Source organism: Chelon labrosus (genome assembly GCF_963514085.1).
Source record: "Chelon labrosus genome assembly, chromosome: 7".
Classification (NCBI taxonomy): domain Eukaryota; kingdom Metazoa; phylum Chordata; class Actinopteri; order Mugiliformes; family Mugilidae; genus Chelon; species Chelon labrosus.
The window spans coordinates 12,344,133-12,364,589 of NC_140343.1; the positions used below are offsets into that span (position 1 = coordinate 12,344,133).

At 41.7% G+C, this 20,457-nt stretch overlaps 3 protein-coding genes across 3 annotated transcripts in view; all 3 read left to right on the forward strand.

The window, feature by feature from the left end:
• The window catches only part of camsap2a (calmodulin regulated spectrin-associated protein family, member 2a), a 44,833-nt gene extending 43,366 nt beyond the window's left edge, over positions 1 to 1,467 (forward strand). Inside the window, exon 19 of the mRNA XM_084548548.1 lies at positions 119 to 1,467. Within this exon, the coding sequence (XP_084404674.1) occupies positions 119 to 424 (306 nt within the window). The 3' untranslated portion in view covers positions 425 to 1,467. The remainder of the gene's footprint in view (positions 1 to 118) is intronic.
• A 3,159-nt stretch (positions 1,468 to 4,626) lies between these two features.
• LOC311491229 (WD repeat-containing protein 47-like) lies at positions 4,627 to 15,146 on the forward strand. Its single transcript, XM_084549107.1, has 15 exons — positions 4,627 to 5,781; positions 5,931 to 6,014; positions 6,463 to 6,547; positions 6,766 to 7,074; positions 7,216 to 7,655; positions 8,943 to 9,039; positions 9,948 to 10,120; positions 10,205 to 10,462; positions 10,621 to 10,699; positions 10,818 to 10,975; positions 11,367 to 11,536; positions 11,661 to 11,831; positions 11,985 to 12,116; positions 12,507 to 12,725; positions 13,380 to 15,146. Exons 1-15 carry the CDS (start codon positions 5,624 to 5,626, stop codon positions 13,520 to 13,522), a joined length of 2,676 nt encoding a protein of 891 aa, XP_084405233.1. The 5' UTR covers positions 4,627 to 5,623; the 3' UTR covers positions 13,523 to 15,146.
• Positions 15,147 to 17,220: 2,074 nt separating this feature from the next.
• lim2.2 (lens intrinsic membrane protein 2.2) lies at positions 17,221 to 19,420 on the forward strand (the record flags this gene model as incomplete). Its single annotated transcript, XM_084547488.1, has 4 exons — positions 17,221 to 17,398; positions 17,921 to 18,061; positions 18,296 to 18,430; positions 19,350 to 19,420. The coding sequence occupies 4 exons, from the start codon at positions 17,221 to 17,223 to the stop codon at positions 19,418 to 19,420; spliced, it is 525 nt and encodes a 174-aa protein (XP_084403614.1).
• Between the last annotated feature and the right edge of the window lie 1,037 nt (positions 19,421 to 20,457).

Genomic DNA, 20,457 nt, shown 5'->3' on the forward strand with positions numbered 1-20,457 from the left:
ATCAAATTCGGAGGGCCGTTGAGTAGTAATAAGAAAACTGAATAAAGTTATCCATGTCAAAAAAGGTAATATTAACCTCTGTTTTCCTAATAATTGATAAACTTTATTTACTTAACAGGAAATGGAGAAATCTCAGGCCAACAACTTCTTGGTTTTGTTCCGAGATGCCGGCTGCCAGTTTCGCTCCCTCTACACGTACTGCCCCGAGACCGAGGAGATCAACAAGCTGACAGGGATCGGGCCCAAGAGCATCACGCGCAAGATGATCGACGGCCTCTTCAAGTACAACTCAGACAAGAAGCAGTTCAGCCAGATACCAGCTAAAACCATGTCAGCCAGTGTGGACGCAGTGACCATCCACAACCACCTCTGGCAAACCAAGAAGCCAGCCACCCCTAAAAAAGTAGTGCCTGCCCAGTCCTAATGGAACTTGATACCATTTCCCTCTCGATACCCATTTCAATTTGCACTTCACTGTAAATATCCATAAAGATTCAAACACCTGCAATGCCAGTTAGATGAATGCCAATTTTTACGTTAGTTTTTTCCTCTCATTGCATTCCCGTCCTCGTTTATCCGACATACTCTGGACTGGATGTCATAGGAACAACTGGAATGTACGACACTGTTGAAGAATGACGTACCGTAAATGTAATCACGTTTGTTTTTAGAGATCGTCAGATTAAGAAGGCAACGAGTGTGTCTTGTTTCCGTTTTCTTCGTGCCAAACGTCAAAAAAGAGACAGTATGAATGCTAGGAGATTTTACTCGGTACACTGAAGCACTGAATGTTTTTAATTAATGTACAGATTGACTTTTGTTTGTGTTATCCTGTCGGTGTGAGGCCTTATGTGCATTTTGTTTTAGCGTGAGTGTAATGAGGTGATTGTAAAGCCACAGCTTTTTTTTTTTTTTTGTGTATTTGGAAGAACAACTTTTTTCTTCATCTCTGTGGGTAAACCGGTTTGTATATTAAGGTACGTAAGACTTTTAAGGGCCAAAAAACTAATTGCATACAGCTAGTGTTAGCCACACAGTACATGTGTGTTCAGCTCAACAAAGCCAAGCGGTTTCAGCTTTTTCAGAACCCTTTTTGAGGAAGTGATTTTAAATCATGCTGGACGTTATTCTACATTGCTGCTTCTAAGCCTATGGGTAAAGACTCCTGCAGTATACCACATGTGGAAAACAGGATTTCTGACGTTTTCAGAAAAGGAAAGTGAAAGTGAAGCAAAGAGCATTAACCCACCATTTGGTTTGCAGGGCTTCAACCACAAAGGTTGAGAAGCAGAGTCGTAGATCACGTTGCTGCTGGTTCACAGCAGGTTTGTGACCAAATAAAACAGCTAAGTATTATTATTTTTTGTTATGAAATGCTGCCTACTGCAGCCGGTAGGATCTTTGCAGTATATTATGGTACATTAAATTAAGGAATCAGAGTGAAATCTGAAAGACATAATGACACACGTGAGGTATTTCTTTTTCTATCCTAACTGAATTAAACTGTTTTACTTTCTTGACAGTATTAAAATAAAGATTTACACTGAGACTACTCATTTAATGGTCTGCCCTCATGAGGCACTTTTGGTTCACTGAGCACCAAAACCTAGGAAGCGTAGTGCATAGGATTAGTTAAAAACCATTTGTTCTGTCACCATAAGTATTTTCTAATTAATTAAAATGGCCACATTATAAATGGCTGTGTCATCTGCAATATGTCTGCGCATCTGTTGCTCTTTCATCACTCAAATGGGTTTTGTCCTAATCAAGGCATTGAGTAAAGAGTGTACTAGCGGCATATTTGTCTGAAACATGTCCTAAAGCGGTCAGTAGTAGATTTGTGTTTTTATTTTATTGTCAGATTCTCGTAATAATGCAAGGCAAAATAGGGCAAATGTTGCTGAATACGGGTAGGAACCCTCCACGGGGTTTCATTGGTGTCGGCTTCATGTTACTTTTGCCACCGAATGTCAAATCAACACCATTTGCAGATACGATTTCCAACATAATAAATCTGCAAATATGGTGCTTTGTTTTCAATGGGGGGGGGGGGGGGGGGTATTTATGACCAAAAGAGCGCATGTACATGTTTTTTTGAAAATGTAAACTAGTATGACAGAGGGAAATAAAGGTTTCTCCACTGTTGTTTTTTTTGGAAACGATCAATCCATGGAAAGCTCTGTCCACCTGCTTTTGGCTGTTTAAGGCCAAGGTTAAAGATTATTTAAACTGTAATGTAACTTGTACAGTGTGTTCATGTGAGCTACTTATTCACTATGATATCCTTGTTTTGTTTGTTAGACGCTGTGCTGTCATTCAACATATTGCTGAACATGTAGGATTTTATTTCTTTTTGTTTTCTTTTGCATTTAATAAAATTAAGCATGGCCTCAGCATATATGTGGTCTTGACTGTAAAATAATATATTTTTTTGAAAAAGAGCATATAAAGAGAGAATATATACATTAATACTGTACCTTGCATGGAGTGGCACATATTTGGAGATATTAGTCTTATTTTCGTACATTTTTACACTTCTCCTGACAATGTACGCAGCTATAATCGATTGTCTTTTTTGCTTACAAGTGAAATTGGTAATTGTAGAAGTTTATATGGTGCACTTAGCATAGAAATGAAAGGGCTTGATAACAGCTGCAGTGCTGCAGTGAGGTTCAGTTACAATTTAAGAGTCTATCAAGCAACATCCATTCATAGGGATAACTCAATCTTTTTCTAAATGAAGTATCAGTTGTTGCAAGTTGTGAATCTGCTGTAATTCTACAACTAGGAATTTAATAAGGCAGATTTTTCAAAGGCAACATGAGCTACTATCTGTGTTCCCCTGACCCTATTTTTCTGCAAACAAACAGCCTCCAAATCAAACTCGCGAGATTGTGGCTACAACATCGGATGTCGAGTGCAGAAAACGCTTGCGGTTCAAGTGGTAACATGAGATGTAAGTCGTGAGGCATAATGGAAGTTTGAGTTCATTGGAAATATCAGCATTTTCCTCAGACATTATAACATAACAAAGAAAACTATATGACTAAATTGCAGTACATTAACTTACCTTCTATCTCAGCTGTTTCTGAAAACAGCAAACATCTTACAACTCAGACCTTAACAAAAAAAAAAAAAAAAATCCATTTACAATGTCATGAATACCACAAGAGGGGCATTCATTTGAGGTTTTGGAGAATGTAGATGTAAAGATTTCACAGCAGGTATTTGATTGATCAAGGTGAGAACGGCACAGGTGAAAAGTGTATAACTAAACGATGGCTGTGTTCTGTTAAGCATCCCAGCAGGCCTCTCCAGTGAGCCAGACAACAATGTATAATGTCAAACCCAGGCCCTGGCACAGCTAATTGGAACACAGCCATCGCTAATGTTATTACTCACACCTGTGCTTGTTCTGCTTTGACAAATTGAAATGAGAGAAAAGGTCAGGTGGTTGAACAAACTAACTGAAAGTGGCCTTGTGTTATTGCTAAATTGTGTTGCTCTGTCTTGCAGATTGGAACATGGCAGAAACAACCAAGTGAATTTAAAAGAAAAACTTAAGAAATCTGCATTGTGAAAAATTGTCACATATTATTAAAAATTATATAAGGCAAAGGGTATAAAAATAGTAAAATAATAAGGTGACAAGGTCCTTTTATGAAATCTTATGTAGATTACGTAGCTAAGCATGTAGCAAAATAATAAATATTATTTTATATTTTTTTTACATTTTGATATGGTATTTTTAGTTATGATTCCCAACTTTTTTAGATATTTTTTTCAAGAATTCAACATTTTCCTGGGGAAATAAACCATTAGCTAGGCTATATGCTAACATTCATGCTAGCTTAATTTACCAATCCCACTACTAACAGATGTGAACGTCTAAAAATGAAAACGTACATTTTTAAATTTAGTTAATTTATTAATAATTGCACATAAATATAGCCATTGTATAATCACAAATAGTTTGGCTACATCCTGCCTATCTTTTTAATTTTACTAGAATTTTCTTTTAAACCATTAGCTCAGCTACATGCTAACATTCTTGCTAGCTTATTTTACCAATCCCACTACTAACTGATGTCAACGTCTAAAAATTAAAACGTACACATTTTTTAATTTACTTAATTTATTAATAATTGCACATAAATGCAGCCATTGTATAATCACAAATAGTTAGGTTATATCATGTCTATCTTTTTAATTTCCTAGAATTTTTTTTTTAAAGTTTAATTCCAATGTTGGAGGTGTGCCCTCAGGGGCGTCATTGCCACAGTTGATTGGTGGTTTGCGGCAGCGTCCGCATGGCAACCGCGAGCTGTATACAAGAGAAACAAGGCAGACGGGAGCTTTCTGGAAACGCTGACAGATTTCGGCATTCAAACACCCTTTCTTGTTCTCTTTTTCTTCTTCTCCTTCGTGGACGCTGTCACAGCCGGTGACTGCAGACGGGGGGTGGAGCTCGCCTTTAATGCGGCGTGTCGTTGTCGGTGCAGCCTGACAGGTGAGGAGTTGGCACGGATTCACGGTGGCGTGGTTAGCGCGGGGGTTGAGTCTTGAACGGTAACGCCGCACGTTAGGCTGAAAATGAATGGTAGCCTATTGTTCTCTTCTGCTGTCCTGCGTGTGTCCAGTTTTAAGTAGACAAGGTGTGCCTGCGTGCGTCTAGGCAAAGTGCTGAGGTTGGCAGGTTTTGGGCCGCAGACCTGCCGCTGGACCAGATCTGGATGTTGTTTCTGTGTGCACCCGGGGAACAGGGCGGTGTCACCGGCTGCTACCCTGCAACCTGGATGCATCATCGCCTTGTGCATCATGAATAATGAAGATCCCTTTATGTTTCGCTATAGCTGCATGTGTGATGTTGCAGCGATCAGCCATTTATAAGAACTGCATCCTGCATCACCATGCAAAACTGTACAGAGAAGTATTGAGGATATCTGGGGAAAAACGCCGCAGATTCCCATTCACATGATACAATATGCACACTGCAAGTCCTTTGCAATGCTAAATGGATGTCACAGCATATTACAATTTGGTGATGGAGGTGCCACGGAGTACCATAAACGTATTGGTCATCCACACAAGTCCCGTACTTAAACCACCTGCTCAATGCTGTTATTATAGTAGACACACTAGATGTCCCTGTAGGAATAGTAAGGCAGTGGTGCTGCAGTGTGTAGTAGGACAATTTGTCAATGTTTACATCATTAACATTGATCTAAAACTGTTAAGTTGTTTGCACACACTGCCCTTTCAGTAAGACTAATTTTTATGTATTAAATGTGGTTTTCTCTTGTACAAAAATGATTATTTGGTTGATAAGTTAAATTTTGTTTGGCCAGCAAAGTAGAAGCATATAGACTTTGGTTTCAGGGAGCCAGCAATGACATGTACATAGTAATGAGCTAAGATTTCTACACTTGTAGTAATTAGTCTAATAGTATAACTGTTTCTAAAGTATTTGCATCTAATTAATATTTTTTCGAATCAACCTATTTGCATTTAAGAACCATAAACATTTTCGTATTTTGAAGTAGCTTTCCTGTCAACATGTCTGTCTACAACTCCCTCTCTCTGTTTTCCAGCCAGTGTAAGCTGCCACCGCAGGTCTGTAACCATGACGGCAGAGGAGACGATCAACGTCAAGGAGGCAGAGGTGATCAAGGTGATCCTGGACTTCCTCAACTCCAGGAAGCTGCACATCAGCATGCTGGCCCTGGAGAAGGAGAGCGGCGTCATCAATGGGCTCTACTCTGACGACATGCTCTTCCTCAGGTATGACGGCGGTGCGGTGCGGTGCGGTACGGAGGAGAAGAAGCTTTGTAGACATTTGTTGGCATTTTTTACATGTCTCAGCTTCCACTGGTTTATGTTTCCAAAAGTGTTTTCTTATTTCGACTGCACCCATTGATTGCTTTCAACAGGCAGCTCATTCTGGACGGCCAGTGGGAGGAGGTGATGCAGTTCATTCAGCCCTTAGAAGGAATGGACAAGTTTGACAAGAAAAGGTGAGAGAAATCATGTTATATATTGTTTTATATAAAGTCTTTATGGATGATAAGTGTAATCTGTAGGATGTGTTTCAAGACCAGAGGGATTTGATTTGTTTTTCAGGCGTTATGAAGAGAACACAAGTCTGTCTTTGGAGTCGCCTGTTCTTTAAATATTATATGAAAAACAGCAGTGATGACTTTGCCCTTCACTATTGTTTCAGGCTGGATTTGCCAGTAAAGTGGAAGGCTGGTAGCCTCAGAAACTAAATTAGGTCAAGTCCCAGCACTGTAGTAGTGTGAGCATGTCACATCACTGACATCCTCTGTTTCTTACACCACCATCCACAAATGCAGACCATTTTTAAGGTCAAAACACACCTATGAAAAGAATTCAACTCAGAAAACCTACCATGCTGGTTAATCCACAAAGTACATTGACTAATAATAAGGTTTATGTTTCCAGATTTCGTTACATCATTCTGAAGCAGAAGTTTCTGGAAGCTTTGTGTGTGAATAACGCCATGTCAGCTACTGAAGACCCTCAGAACGTATGTATATATTTAATTAACTAGTATTCTATTAGTAATTTCAAAATAATCTAACAAGACGGGTAGCTAGGAATCCAGGTACACTCAAAATGCCTTTGGGTGAAGCTCAAATGTCAACCTTCATCAACCAAAAAAGCATTTGGTCGATGCATAAAATAGACCTACATTTAATCACTGCAGCAGACTCACAGGTCGTCTGACTGTTCTGCCATCTACAGCTGGAGCTCACCATGCAAGAAGCAGTCAAGTGCCTCCACAGTCTGGAGGAGTTCTGCCCGACAAAGGACGACTACAGCAAGTTGTGCCTCCTCCTTACCCTGCCGCGCCTCACCCACCACGCCGAGTTCAAAGACTGGAACCCGAGCACGGCACGAGTCCACTGCTTCGAGGAGGCCTGTGCCATGGTGGCCGAGTTCATCCCTGCAGACAGGAAGCTGAGCGAGGCAGGCTTCAGGGCGAGCGGAAACCGCCTCTTCCAGCTGCTCATCAAAGGCATTCTTTATGAGTGCTGTGTCGAGTTCTGTCAGGTAATGTTATGAAAAGGTATAAACATAGTGGCTGGTACAAACCCTCTAATGTAATGTCAAGCGTCGATTAGATTCTATTTGATTCTTCATGCAGCACAAGTTTTAAACCGTACATTATGATTGACTGTTTCTGTTTTTTAGAGTAAAGCAACGGGTGAGGAGATCACGGAGGGGGAGGTGCTGCTCGGCGTAGATTTGCTTTGTGGGAACGGCTGTGATGAGCTGGACTTGTCGCTGCTCTCCTGGCTGCAGAACCTCTCTCCAGGTGCCTTCTCCTGCGCCTTCCAGCAGAAGATCCTCAACATCCACGTGGACCGGCTGGTGAAGCCCAGCAAGGCCGGCCACGCCGACATCCTCACGCCGTTAATCAATCGCCTGTCCCCCTGCCCTACCTCACCTTTTCGTCAGAGACCTCATTCAGCCGACACGTACATGTCCAGATCCCTCAACCCAGCTCTGGATGGGCTGTCACACGGGCTGGCTGCGCAGGACAAGAGAGGCATGGAGGCCAACATGAAGTCTGCTCTCAGTCGGAGCTTGGTGGAGAATAATTTGCATCAGCAGGATGATTCACCTGAGAGGTAACATGGAGCAAACTGGAAAGACACTACAGATTTCTGCAGTACATGCAAAGACAGCATGTAGCAGCAAAACAAATTCCCTCTATGAAATTAAAACATTCAATTCTTATCTAAAAAAAAAATAAAAACTTTTTAATTATTTTATCTTTCACAAACTGAATCCATTTGAATCTTAAATAGCACAAAACACAAAAAAACCCTTTACAACATAAAAAACGGCAAACGCAAACGGAAAATACATAGCTTAGCAAAAGCTATTCCATTTCATGCTTGAATCAAATGTCATTGTCAGCTACACGCTTGCTGTTGTGATAAAAAGATTACTGAATAATAACATTTGATTCATAAACCCAAGAATGAAATTGCTTTTTGACTCATCTCCAGTGAATTATTTAAATCCCAACTAATCCGCAATCGGCAACAACTAACCACTTAGACTGTTAAACACCCGCTGTGCTATTCAAAATCCCCTCTGCTGTATTTCATTATATACGTTTTGGGATTTATTTTGATTTATTTCATCATGTCATGGTCACTTTCTACATGATGAGGTTTTGCTGAAGAAAACGAAGCAGTATTTTAAACTATTTGGTGATGTGATTTTCTTTTACAGATCTTTCTTATCTTTCTTATCCCCTCCGTCTGCCACCTAAAGTGTTAAACCCAGCGGTAGATGTTGTTGTTTAACTATCTTTAAGCACCATTAATCCCATTAATGTCCCCACCTTAACAGAGATGGACAATCTTGTTTGTTAACGATGTTGCACAGAGCACACCACGATTAATGATTGAAAACCAGAACACAGAGCCTTACTTGGAGTTAAGGGTGTAGACTAAAGATAAGCTTGCTTTCTCGTATTTTGTAGCTTTTACTTGGGTCTTCGTGTTTAAAATCCACCAGCTCAGTGGAGGTGAGCTAAAATATCACATCACTAAGATGATGGTTCTCTATGGCTCCACCTGCTGGAGACAATTAATATGCACTGCTGGTGTAGAGGGAGTTTCAGTTTCATCTATTCTTTAACAGGAATGAGTCCTGCAGGATGATTTGCAATTGTAAACAGGGGCACAATTATGCAAATAATGTAAAACAACAAAAGTATTCTTTCAGCTGACACAAATTATGTTTTTTTTTTTTATTATTTCATACTAATGCTGTGTCTGTGGCCTATACTTGAGATGTTTTTTTTTGTGAATTGTGTATTGTACTTCCTACTTTATATCAGTTTGAATTCAAACGGATTGAGTCACGTTATGTGTAAATACTGTATATCTCTCTCACTCTAGGAAACACCCACAAGGGCTGGATGGACCCAACGCCACACGCACCCCCCTGACCCCTGGAAAAGACGGTGGTCCACCCTGCAGCACAGAACCACATGAGGTAGTCTGAACTGCAGACCATAAGTAATGCCTTTACGTACATGTGGTGGTAACATGTGCAGTTTAGACCTTAAACATACCAGAGATTTATTATATCATGGGGTATCATCTAATGTAATCTGTACATTTGATGGAACGCGGAGCCACACCTTTGGTTGCTCAGGCTCAATTGACTTCATGACTCATGAAAACCATTAAAAAAGAAAAAGCGTTGTCACTTGAGTCAAAGTCAGACATAGATTTTCCTGTTTTACGTCTGGAGCCATTACTCCAGATTTAAGAGACATGGAATTGATTCCCTGTGAATCCCTGAACTGCCTGGTCTCAGTCCCTCTACTGCACCATAAATCCTGGTTGTTTTGTTTTTTTCCCCACACCTGTGCATGGGGCACTTACGCCCTGCAGACCCCTGTCCCGGTGTAAGGGTTTGAGATCATGGACACTAGAGGCGCATAATTACGTTTGATGTGCAGTCACACCCGAGATGGCCCTTCTGCTTCCATCATCCCTCATCCCAGGTCTCATCTAGAGGACGAAAGCAGCTCGAGATGAGATTGTGTGAAAAGCAGCGAGAACCATAACGGAGAATATACTGTAAACTTCTTGGAGAGCCTTGAAAACTTTTTTATGGGATGGATGATGGAGGATGAGGCCTTGGGAGTGGAAGAGTTGTCATTACTGGCTCATTGAAAGAGTCTATTATAGTCTGGTGTGTGTGCATTTGCATGTGCGTGTGTGAAGTGGCAATGAGAACTGCCAAGCTTTAAATCACACAGTGCTCAACAGGAATAATGAATATTAGACTTTTCAAGATATGAAAAGTTACCTTCTTCAGGTAAAACTAGGATCTGTACATCTTCTGTGTTTTATTTGGTCCAGCTGGCTCACTACCTGTGTGTTTGTATCCAGCGTCATGACTCCACCGAGCACATCCAGGAGTATTACAGGCAACGTATGCGCGTGCAGCAACATCTGGAACAGAAGCAGCAGCAGAGACAGCTTTACCAGCAGATGCTGCTGGAAGGAGGGGTGAAGCCGGAGGACGGGGCGCAGCACAACCTCACTGAGGCGTTTCTCAGCAGGTGGGGAAGTCATACTTGAAGATTTCGTATCAGTGATGTTAGAGCCACAGCTTCAGCGTTACAAGAGGTGTTCTTTGTATCTAGATCCATTCAGAAGTTGGAGGAGATGAATGTGAGCATCGACCACAGGGGAGATGAAGTCATGACACAACTGGGCCAGCAGTGGAACGGACTGACGGGGAACACAAGCGCCTCAAGCCCCAGGACGTCCAGCAGCCGCCAAACCCCTGACAAAGGGCCGCCCAGGGACAAGCCAGGTGGGGTGATCAGCAGCACCCCGTTAAGCACTGGGAACCCTGGCTTGCCTTCCCTCAGCGAGTCCCCGGTTCCTACCAGCCACAGGTAAGAGCCTGCTGACTGACAGTGGTTCTTTGCAGATGCTCTACTAATTATAAAATATCTTAATAGCTGATTTCAAAAGGGTATCAGACTTTTGGACTGCAAAAGAAGACAAATGGGTTTTTAAATTGATCTGTGTGTGTGTGTATTATGATTATCAGTGCGGAAAGAATCAGAGCATCAGGTCCCACAATCCAAGATGACTCTGGCTGCTCTGCTGCAACACGTAGCACACATGAGGTAACTCAAACTGACCAAACATCTAATATAATCATCTGTCAGGTTTTCTCCTGTTTACAGCTTTACGTTGCTTGCTGATACATGTGATAAGAAGGATCGTTTTTCTGATCTTGTCCAGCCAGGGAAGTCTAAAGCACAGTTTGTTAAAGTGAACCAACTGGAGGACACACAGGCAGTGCGTGCTGTGGCCTTCCATCCCTCCGGAGCACTCTACGCTGTCGGCTCCAACTCAAAAACTCTGAGAGTCTGTGCTTACCCTGAAACACTTAGCACCAGGTAAGAACCATTCACAAGTACCCAGATTATACTTGTAACTGTACGATGGCTTAATACAAATGTTTGGAAACACTGTCTACACAGGTCCACTGGGGATTTGTGCATTTAATGAGAAATAATTAAGAAAGAAACTGCTCACTTTGGTGCAAAAATATTCTATTGATAATATGCTTACAACCAACTTTAAGAATTAAAGCAACATGAAAATAAGTTTTTGACAAAATTGCAAAGTGGTGTCAGTGGAACGGTGAAATGAGGGTTAAAAAAGGTTCAAATGTTTCAAGAGTTATTGGTCAAAATGTGTAAAATTCAAGCTGTCTTTTCTCATTTATGGATTTTAGACCTCCTACGCAGTTTTTCATCCGTCTCTTAAATGTGTTTGCTCCCTCAGTGGCTCTGGTGCAGTCAAGCAGCCGGCGGTGCGCTTCAGACGGAACAAACATCACAAGGGCTCGATCTACTGTGTGGCCTGGAGCCACTGTGGACAACTGTTGGCTACCGGCTCCAATGATAAATACGTCAAAGTCTTGCCTTTCAATGCAGACAGCTGTAATGCCACAGGTATGGTTTTTGTAGATTTTAGTTCTAGTATAGAAAACAACGGAGGCAGACTATCATCTGTCTCCTCTTACTGAGCAGCTTTTAACCCCCTGTGTCTCAACCCAAATGCACGCCACTGACTCAGGTCCAGACCTGGAGTTCAGCATGCATGATGGGACCATTAGGGACCTGGCCTTCATGGAAGGGCCTGAAAGTGGAGGATCCATTTTGATCAGTGCTGGGGCTGGAGACTGTAACATCTATACTACGGACTGCCAGAGAGGACAGGGGCTTCATGCGCTGAGCGGACACACAGGTACGTCAGCACTTCACCTGCAACTGAGGATGAAGATTAGATATTTAACCCTATTATGATTACTGCTGAATAGTTAAATGATGGCAGAACAATGTTCTACATAGTTAAAATACAACACAGTATCATCGATTTAAGACTATGTCATTTAAACAGGTCATATTCTGACTCTGTACACGTGGGGAGGCTGGATGATCGCCTCGGGCTCACAGGACAAAACAGTCCGGTTCTGGGACCTAAGGGTGCCCAGCTGTGTTCGAGTGGTGGGCACAACTCTGCACGGGTCAGGTGAGTCACATCATGACTGGTTCTCAATGGAAGTGGTCATTTATTCAGCTGCGAACCACACTAATGTAGTAACATCACAGTTGAAGATTTCTGGAGCAATGTAGAGTGGCATGCGAAAAAAAAAAGAAGGCATAATATTAAGAAACACATCCACTAAATCTTCTCAATCCTCTAAATCTATTTATAATGTTTCTATTCAAACTTATACATTTGAATCGATAATAAAAATGGTTTAAATAGATTTAAGTCAACATTGGGGTTTGCATCAAATTTTTTTGTAACAGGCAATAAGAAGGTAAATATATATATATATCCTCGTTGTGTGTTTAACAACCCCCCTTTTGGTTTTGAGTTTCGGTCTTGGTAAAGAAAAGCCTGTGTCTCACACAGGAAGCGCAGTTGCTTCAGTGGCGGTGGATCCCAGCGGCCGCCTGCTGGCCACCGGTCAGGAGGACAGTACCTGCATGCTGTATGACATTAAAGGAGGCCGCATAGTCCAGACGTACCGCCCTCACAGCAGTGACATTCGCTCTGTTCGCTTCTCACCTGGAGCCCATCACCTCCTCACTGGCTCCTACGACAACAGAATCATCATCAGTGACCTCCAAGGTAGCAACACCTTTATTTGGATACTGCACACAAGGGGTTACATGAGATAAATCATTTGATATATTTTTCTATTATAAAATCTATACCAGTCAGCCCTTAAAACCACTGGAGAAGTAAATAACACTGACCATCCTGGGAAACTTTTGGACCTGGCATTTATGTGGTTATTTAGCCATGTACCACCCACTTAGACCAGACCAGGCACCCCCACCCCATAGCAACGACACTCCTTGATGGCAGCAGCCATCCCCAGCAGGATGCAGGATGACACACACACACACACACACACACACACAAAAACAGTTTAGGAACAACTCAAAAAACATGAAAGACAGCACAAGGTGTTGACCTGGCCTCCAAATTCTCTAGATCCCAAATTGATCAAGTATCTGTGGGATGCCCTGGAACAAGCCTAATCCATAGAGGCCCCTCCCTTCAACCCATAGGACCCAAAGACCCCCACTAACGAACATTCTGTTGCCAGACACCACAGGACACCCTCAGAAGACCCATGTCTATTCTCTGATGAGTCACAACGGTTTTGGAGGCTCAAAGGAGACCTAAACAATATTAGGAAGGTGGTCATAATGTTATACCTGAATGGTGTATTTTAAAAAGCTGAATCGATTTGATGTCCATTTTCTCTCTCCCCAGGAGACCTAACGAAGCCCCTCCCTCAGACAGTGGCAGGCGAGCACTGGGACAAGGTGATCCAGTGTAGGTGGCACCCACACGACCGGACCTTCCTCTCCTCGTCTGCAGATCGAACTGTCGTCCTCTGGGCTCCGGGCCCCTGAGAGTCACTGTTTACCAACAGGAAGAGCAGCGAGGCCAAGATCACAGTGTCCACAAACTTCCCAGCAGGAATCACTCACTGCTGAGAGCTGAGTGTGTGTGTATTGGTGTGTATACATATCATGAGCATCTTTACATGTTGCTCAGTTTAAAGTTAACCGTGTGTGTGTGTATACATTGTGTTACAGATGCACATTTGAGGCCGGAAGTGTAGTCACTTTAAAGATGTTTTATATGGGTGTATGTTTGAATAGGACTGCATATGTCGTTGTGAGTATGTACCTACATGTGTGTGCATTTGGCTTTGCGACTTGCGTGCCATTACAACTAGATTAAAAGGAAAGTAACATTTTGCAAACGACATAAAAAGGAAACAAAGAAACTTTTATTGTTGTTCCAATTGGCATCCATGTGAGGTTGAGTACTTAAATATATAGGATTTATCTGTGTTCGCTTAATACCTGTCTTCTTGTGGCTTTTGTAAATACAGCGTAAAAAATGCTGATATAATACGGCACGATCTAGTTCACTGCAAGCACACTTTCAAATTAGCTCTTCCCTCACGAATTCCCTAGCTAAATTTTAGTCAGACATATTCAGACAGAAATTGAAGGTCAGTTTAACACGACAACACCTTCAAGCTCTGCTGCTTCTGTAGGAAGCAGTGACTGGACTGAGCGGTATAGAAGCCACGTTTTGTTATGCATATCATAATGTGCCTTTTTGTAACACCTGCAAAGATATTTGGACTTCTGGATTAATTTAAAGATTATTTATTTACAGTTTTATTTTCTCATAGACGTTGTCAACTGTAAATACTCACAATTTCGCTTAAATCATTTGTCCATACTTGCACATACTTCCTTGTTGTTTCGAATTTTTAAAGAGATTTTTTTTTAAAACAGCTTTAAGTAAAGATTGAAAATAGAAATGCACAGGTTTGGAATTAAAGAAGAAAGTAATTTGTTAATGTGACTCAGACAAATACACAACACTACACTGGGTTCCAGGGTTACAAAATGTAAATAGTGGTTCTAAAGTTTTATTTTTTGTGAATTTTGGCACGGACACATTGATGTATGAGTTCACATTGTTAACCCAGTTGGTCAATAAATGTATGTATTTATAATTTCAAACAAATTAGCACATTAAAGCCAAAGCTTAGAGCTGCTGTTAGAAATGATTTTGGAAAGAGGGTGAAGCATAGTTGTCGTAGTTGCTACTGAAATATCACATTTAAAATGACCCAAAGCCTCAAGCTTGTTACGTACTCCGCAAGAAGCAAGACATTTTTTCTCGCTGCTGGGGCTGCAAGAACAAGAATTAATTTTTTTCTGGCCTGGTAATTTATACTTCTCGAGAAACTCAAGCACCGTACTCCTCATCGGGGAAATCCTCATAGGGCCCTGCATACGTGACACGCGCTATGCATTGTGGGAGATGTGGGAGATAGACGGGAGGCACGTTTCTTATTGTTTTTGGATGTCGGACAGTCGTTTTGACGTTCATTCAGCATGCACCCACACACAGTATGGCGCTCTCCACCCAGGAAAGAATAGCAGTCACACTGCGATTATTAGCATCTGGGAGCTCACAGCGTGGCCGCTAGCATTTCCGCTTTTCCGCATTAACCACGCCCTCTCCACTTTCTGACCAATCACACACGCAACAAGAAAAATCTCTTAGGAGCGAGAACAAATGTCTCGCTTCTCGCGGAGTATGTTACGAGCTTCAGAGTGAGGATGTGTGAGATTTTAATTGGAATAAATTGAAACAGTATAAGAATAGCTTTACATCCGTCTCTTACACAAAATAAATATGTGAGAGAAAATGTCAGTAGGCTAAAGGCAAGACAATGATAATGATGCACTTTCAAGACCGAAACTCTTCTTTAACTTTTACGTTTAGCGTGGAGAGAACTGATGTCAGGGGTAATTGTATTATGCACCATAATTTACCGTAGCTATGACTCACATTCAGCGTTACTGTCCACCTTTGTTGTTTTGAACAATGTTTGTGCAAAAATGTGTCACAAATGAGGGAACTGCCAAAGGGTCAAATGGGTTCAAACTGTTAGAACGAAAACGTGGCCGTCAAAAAAACACATGTCGTTCTTGGTTTTGACTAAATAAAGATATTTTAAGGGACATTTTGAAACTAGCAGGTGGAATAAAGACGTAAAAACCCAAATCTTTTAGTTTATTTGTTTATTGCACCTTGTGTATTTATCACCGTTTGCACCAAAGCCTCTGGGTGCAAGATTAACACATGCATATGTAAAGGAAGGATGCTCACATACTTATTTTCTTCGCTATGCAATGCAGTGCCGACTTAGCACACTCCCATCGCTGGCATGGCTAAGCTGTGGGGGCTGGGTCATGGCCCCATCGTACACTTTCTGTGGGTGAAAAGTTTGATCACCTGTTTTTTGAGAAACAAAGAAGATAAAAAGTCGAGGTAAATGTTATGCAGCATGCAAGAAGAAAGATCAAGTGCAAGAGTGATAGAGGGATGGAGGTAACTGCAGAGGAGAGAGCGGTAGGGGGGTGGGGGATTTAGCATCACTCACATGCTGCGCTCGATCATTCCCTCTTTTGTGAGGTGGACAATGACAGCCAGAGGTGCAGGGCTTAAAAAGGATACGCACTCCATTACGAGTGACAACCCTGGAGAGAGACCAACCACACCAGAGGTATCAGGAAAAAAATACGTGGAATTGCACAGAAGACGCGTTTACTGTACTGCCAGGAAGATCCTCTTTGAGAACTAAGAAGGCAAATCAGGATACTTGCTTTTGGAGAGCAACAAGAAAGACATAGAAGAGAGGAAGTTTTAAGACCTGTGTTGGTCTTGCCTGAGGATAACACCAGTACCGCTTTCAAACTGAGCCTGACACCCTGTTGTTTGTTACTTGACAAAAACTAGCAACTATAGTGCAACATTTGGCGTATATGTCTGCTTTGGATGCGCTTTGTGCGAGTTTTGCCAGTGTTAAAATGTAGCAGTGAGGATAAAATATCTTTGCGGTTTGCTGGCCGGGTGACAGAGAGCAACAGTTGCTGACGGTTCAGTTGCTCGTTGTTGGAAGATTAGTTTGTGGTGCGTGGAGGGGAATTAGTGGTGGACAATGAGTCTGAACTGCCGGATAGGCAAGCTTATTGTCATGCAGGAGTTTGGGGTCAAGTGCTTTGCTGGCAACGGCCTATGTGACAGCTTTTTGAGGAGTCACAAAGTTTCTGATTTGGACGCAAGTGTGACTGATTTTAAATCTGAACCTGCATCTAAACCGGGGTCAGACACTGAAAGAAAAGCAGCTGGTTTGCATTTATTTGTGAAACTTTTAAGCTTTTAATTTCACACGTTTGGCTGATTTAAACTTCCAGATTTGGGTTGACCACAACTTACAGTATAGTAACTCAGAGGTGGTAGTACAATGTAATGGTACACGTGTCCTCTTGAAACTTACATGAACGGTTCATTTTTTTAGTTTATCATCTGTACTCATGGATCCAAACAGAGAAAATCTTATTTTAGTAGATCAACTGGACAGTCAGTTACATGTGGTGATGAAAATAAGGGTGGTGGTGCTGATTTATTCAGGACATATTGTGTGAGTCATTTTGGATTATGTGTCTTCTCCGCTGTCCCTCAACAGAAGCTGAATGTTTAGGAAGACCGCGTTCTCCCGAGCTTCCCCGCGATGCTGTATTCTTTAGCAGGAGGAGGCACGCTCTGTGGCGTGGCCGCCCTCGTGCTTCTCATCGTTTCCACGGCAACGGACTTCTGGATGCAGTACCGATACTCGGGCAGCTCCGCCAATCAGGGGCTTTGGAGGTTCTGCATCAACCACAAATGCCATGCCCACACCATAACCGTAGGTGAGTACAGCAGATGTGGACAAAAGCTCACATCAGTCTAATATCTGAACTAATAAAATATCTATAGAGGGAAAAGACATTTTTGATACATTTAAAAGTGTTGTCTGCATGTGTTAGATGCCCCCTGTCCCGCAAAGCCAAGCTTTGATTGTCTGGCACTTGTAGTCTTGATGGGCACATGGAACATGAAAATTGGAAACAAAATCGGGCACGCCCTTGAGTGCAGGATGAGTCGGCAACAATTTGAAGTGGTTTGCCGAGAAATGAAAAATACAATATATGAAACGCATGTCATTACTTTTTGTAAGAGACTTGCATGCTGGTATATACAGTAGGTATAGTGCAAGACATATATAAAAACACTTCAACGTCAAATTAAGTTATTGGGAGCTTTAAAACTATTTCAGTGTCTTTTAAAAACTAAAAGAGAATGCAGAAAATACAGAAAATTGCTTATACCGCAAGAATTTTAAACACCTTTTGGGGGTTTTATCTGAACTGTAAGTGTTTGTTTGTGTGCAGCCTTCTGGGACGCCACTCGGGCCTTCATGCTACTGGCGGTGTTGAGCTGTTTCGCCGGTGTGGTGCTCGGCCTGAGCGCCTTCACGAATGGCACAAAGAACAGGAGGGTCCGCACAGGCGGCATCGCCCTGGTCCTGTCAGGTAGGCAAAAAAATGGCAGGGTTTGAAAATCTGTTTATGAGGCTACTGTTGTTTTAGGGTGATTTCCTTGTCTGGGGCCTTGCAAGCTTTAAAGTAATTACTTAAATTTCTACTACAGATTTGTTTTATGTGCGGGATCACTTGAGTAAAGTACGACGATGCCCCTCTGGAAGTGTGCAGCTCTTTTTGTGTTGTCACATTTTACTCAGTGGACTGTTTTTTCTTTGTCCTCAGGCTTTCTTGCCCTGCTTGCTCTGGCAATTTACACCGGAGTGACCGTCACTTTCTTTGGCAAACGCTTCATGGACTGGCGCTTTTCCTGGTCCTACATCATCGGCTGGGTGGCCATCATTTTGGCTTTTGCTGCAGGTTTCTACTGTATTCATTTGGCATTTCAGGAGCAGCTGCATTCGTGTTTATTTATTTTGACTGCTGTCAAAAGCCATATGTTAGTGCAACACAGCACTATTTAACTTTTTGGCCTTTAAGGAACCGCTCAATGAACTCTTGGCTTTTTAGACTCGGAAGCATGAGGATAAAAACCTCAGGTGTCTGTGGCAGATACTGTTAATTTAGATCCTGTGAAACGTCTCTTGCGTACAGCAGAACCACTTCATATATCTACTGAAATGATTACAAAGCCGTGATCTAAACAGCTACCTCTGGCAATAGTTTTCACCAAAACAAGCAAATCGGTCATTGTAATGTAAATATTTAAACCCACTGTGTGCAAGATTTAAAATCTCCTCCCTCCTTTCCTGTCACGGTTTTTCAAGGAGAGGTAGGACCCACATGCTGCACACTATATAATGAAGACAAGAATGTAACATAACAAGACCAGGGCTAGGAAACACAGCAGAAAACAGTATGACGCTTCAGAGGACAAAGGGAAAAGCAGGACTATATATACACACAAGGGCAGAGGAGACACAGGTGAAACCAATCAGGGCGGGGCAGACAATTGCAAAGGCGGGAAATCACAGGACGGAAAGGTGACGAGAAACAGGTGAAACTAATCAAGACAATCACAAAGGCGGGAAGGGACATAAGACAGGAAACCAAGAACTTAACAAAATAAAACAGGAAACTTGAAAACATGAAACGTGAACAAAACTCAAAACATGAACACTAGAATTAAAAAAAAAAAACAGAACAAAGACATTGGTTGTAATATCCTGATTTGTAATGGTAATTACAGTTATGTTATTCACTTTCTAAACGTTTATCAGATTAGGAAATCCGTGCATATAATTTAAAACATAAATACTTATTTCTTCTTTTCTTTTAGGCGTGTTTCAGCTGTGTGCTTACCAGCGGACCACTGCAGAACCCCCTCCTTCGAACAACCCGGACAGCTGAACAAGATGAACGCACAAACTGTCAGACATATGTTAACGTCGCTGCTGCTTTGAGTATCTAGAATGGAATAAATAGAAGTCACAGGTTCCTCTGTGATTTCGCTGCAACTCTGAAACCATCTCACGTCTTTTTTTTCTACTTTAATAATTTTATATCTAGTTAAAATAGCATCTCAGCCAATGTGTTTCCTTAATTTAGCCATTTCCTTGTTGGAAACCTTTTATTATAGTACTACTTTTAATTTAATCCAATGAAAAAAAACATGAATTTTAAAACAGAATTAAAAGCCGTTCAAATGTGTCATTCCTCCGCAATATACACATATTCTCCACTAGATGGTGGTCTTGTGCCACATGCAAAAAAATGAATGAATAAACATGACACCACTGCTGCAGGAGTCACTCAGGTTCATCGTAAATGATCTGGTTTCAGGGACTAAGACACAGTAACAATTTTGGCATTACTACTGTTAACACTGGATATCATTAGGCCGGACATATCCATTGACCCTGCCTTCGGTCCCTGATGGGGCTTCAAAACAGCCTGTTCATCAGCTCCTTTTTGCATCTTGGAAATTTTATTTTGAAAGTTTAGCAAACCACTTAGGGACTTTTATTTTTAGAATTTGACATACCCATTGACCCTGCCTTTGGTCCCCAATGGGAACTTTGAAGGAGTAGTTTGTGACTTTTATTTTTAGAATCTGACAAACCCATTGACCCTGCCTTTGGTCCCTGATGGGGCCTTCGTGGAAAATCCTGGCTTCAAAACAGTCTGTTCATCAGCTCCTTTTTTGCATCTTGGAAATTTTATTTTGAAAGTTCAGCAATCCTCAATCACCAATCCTGCAAAATCATTGTGATATACTGACTGCTTTTATTGTCTCTCTGTGTAATACCTGTTTTGGAATTGTGTCATTTTGTCAACATCCAGGCTATCACTGAGTTGCAAGTTGGAGGTGCAAGTCACACTTGTGTATATGTCTCAGTATGCAGTGATGAGTATCTTATCTTTCGCTTACCTTTATGTTTTGTTAC

What these genes read in the sequence shown, in the direction of transcription:
- LOC311491229 (XM_084549107.1), top strand. Translation starts at nt 5,624, where the DNA reads ATGACGGCAGAGGAGACGATCAACGTCAAGGAGGCAGAGGTGATCAAG. An exon ending in CAACACGTAGCACACATGAG is followed by an intron (nt 10,700 to 10,817) that starts GTAACTCAAACT and finishes GATCTTGTCCAG; the next exon opens with CCAGGGAAGTCTAAAGCACA. An exon ending in AGACAGCTGTAATGCCACAG is followed by an intron (nt 11,537 to 11,660) that starts GTATGGTTTTTG and finishes CCACTGACTCAG; the next exon opens with GTCCAGACCTGGAGTTCAGC.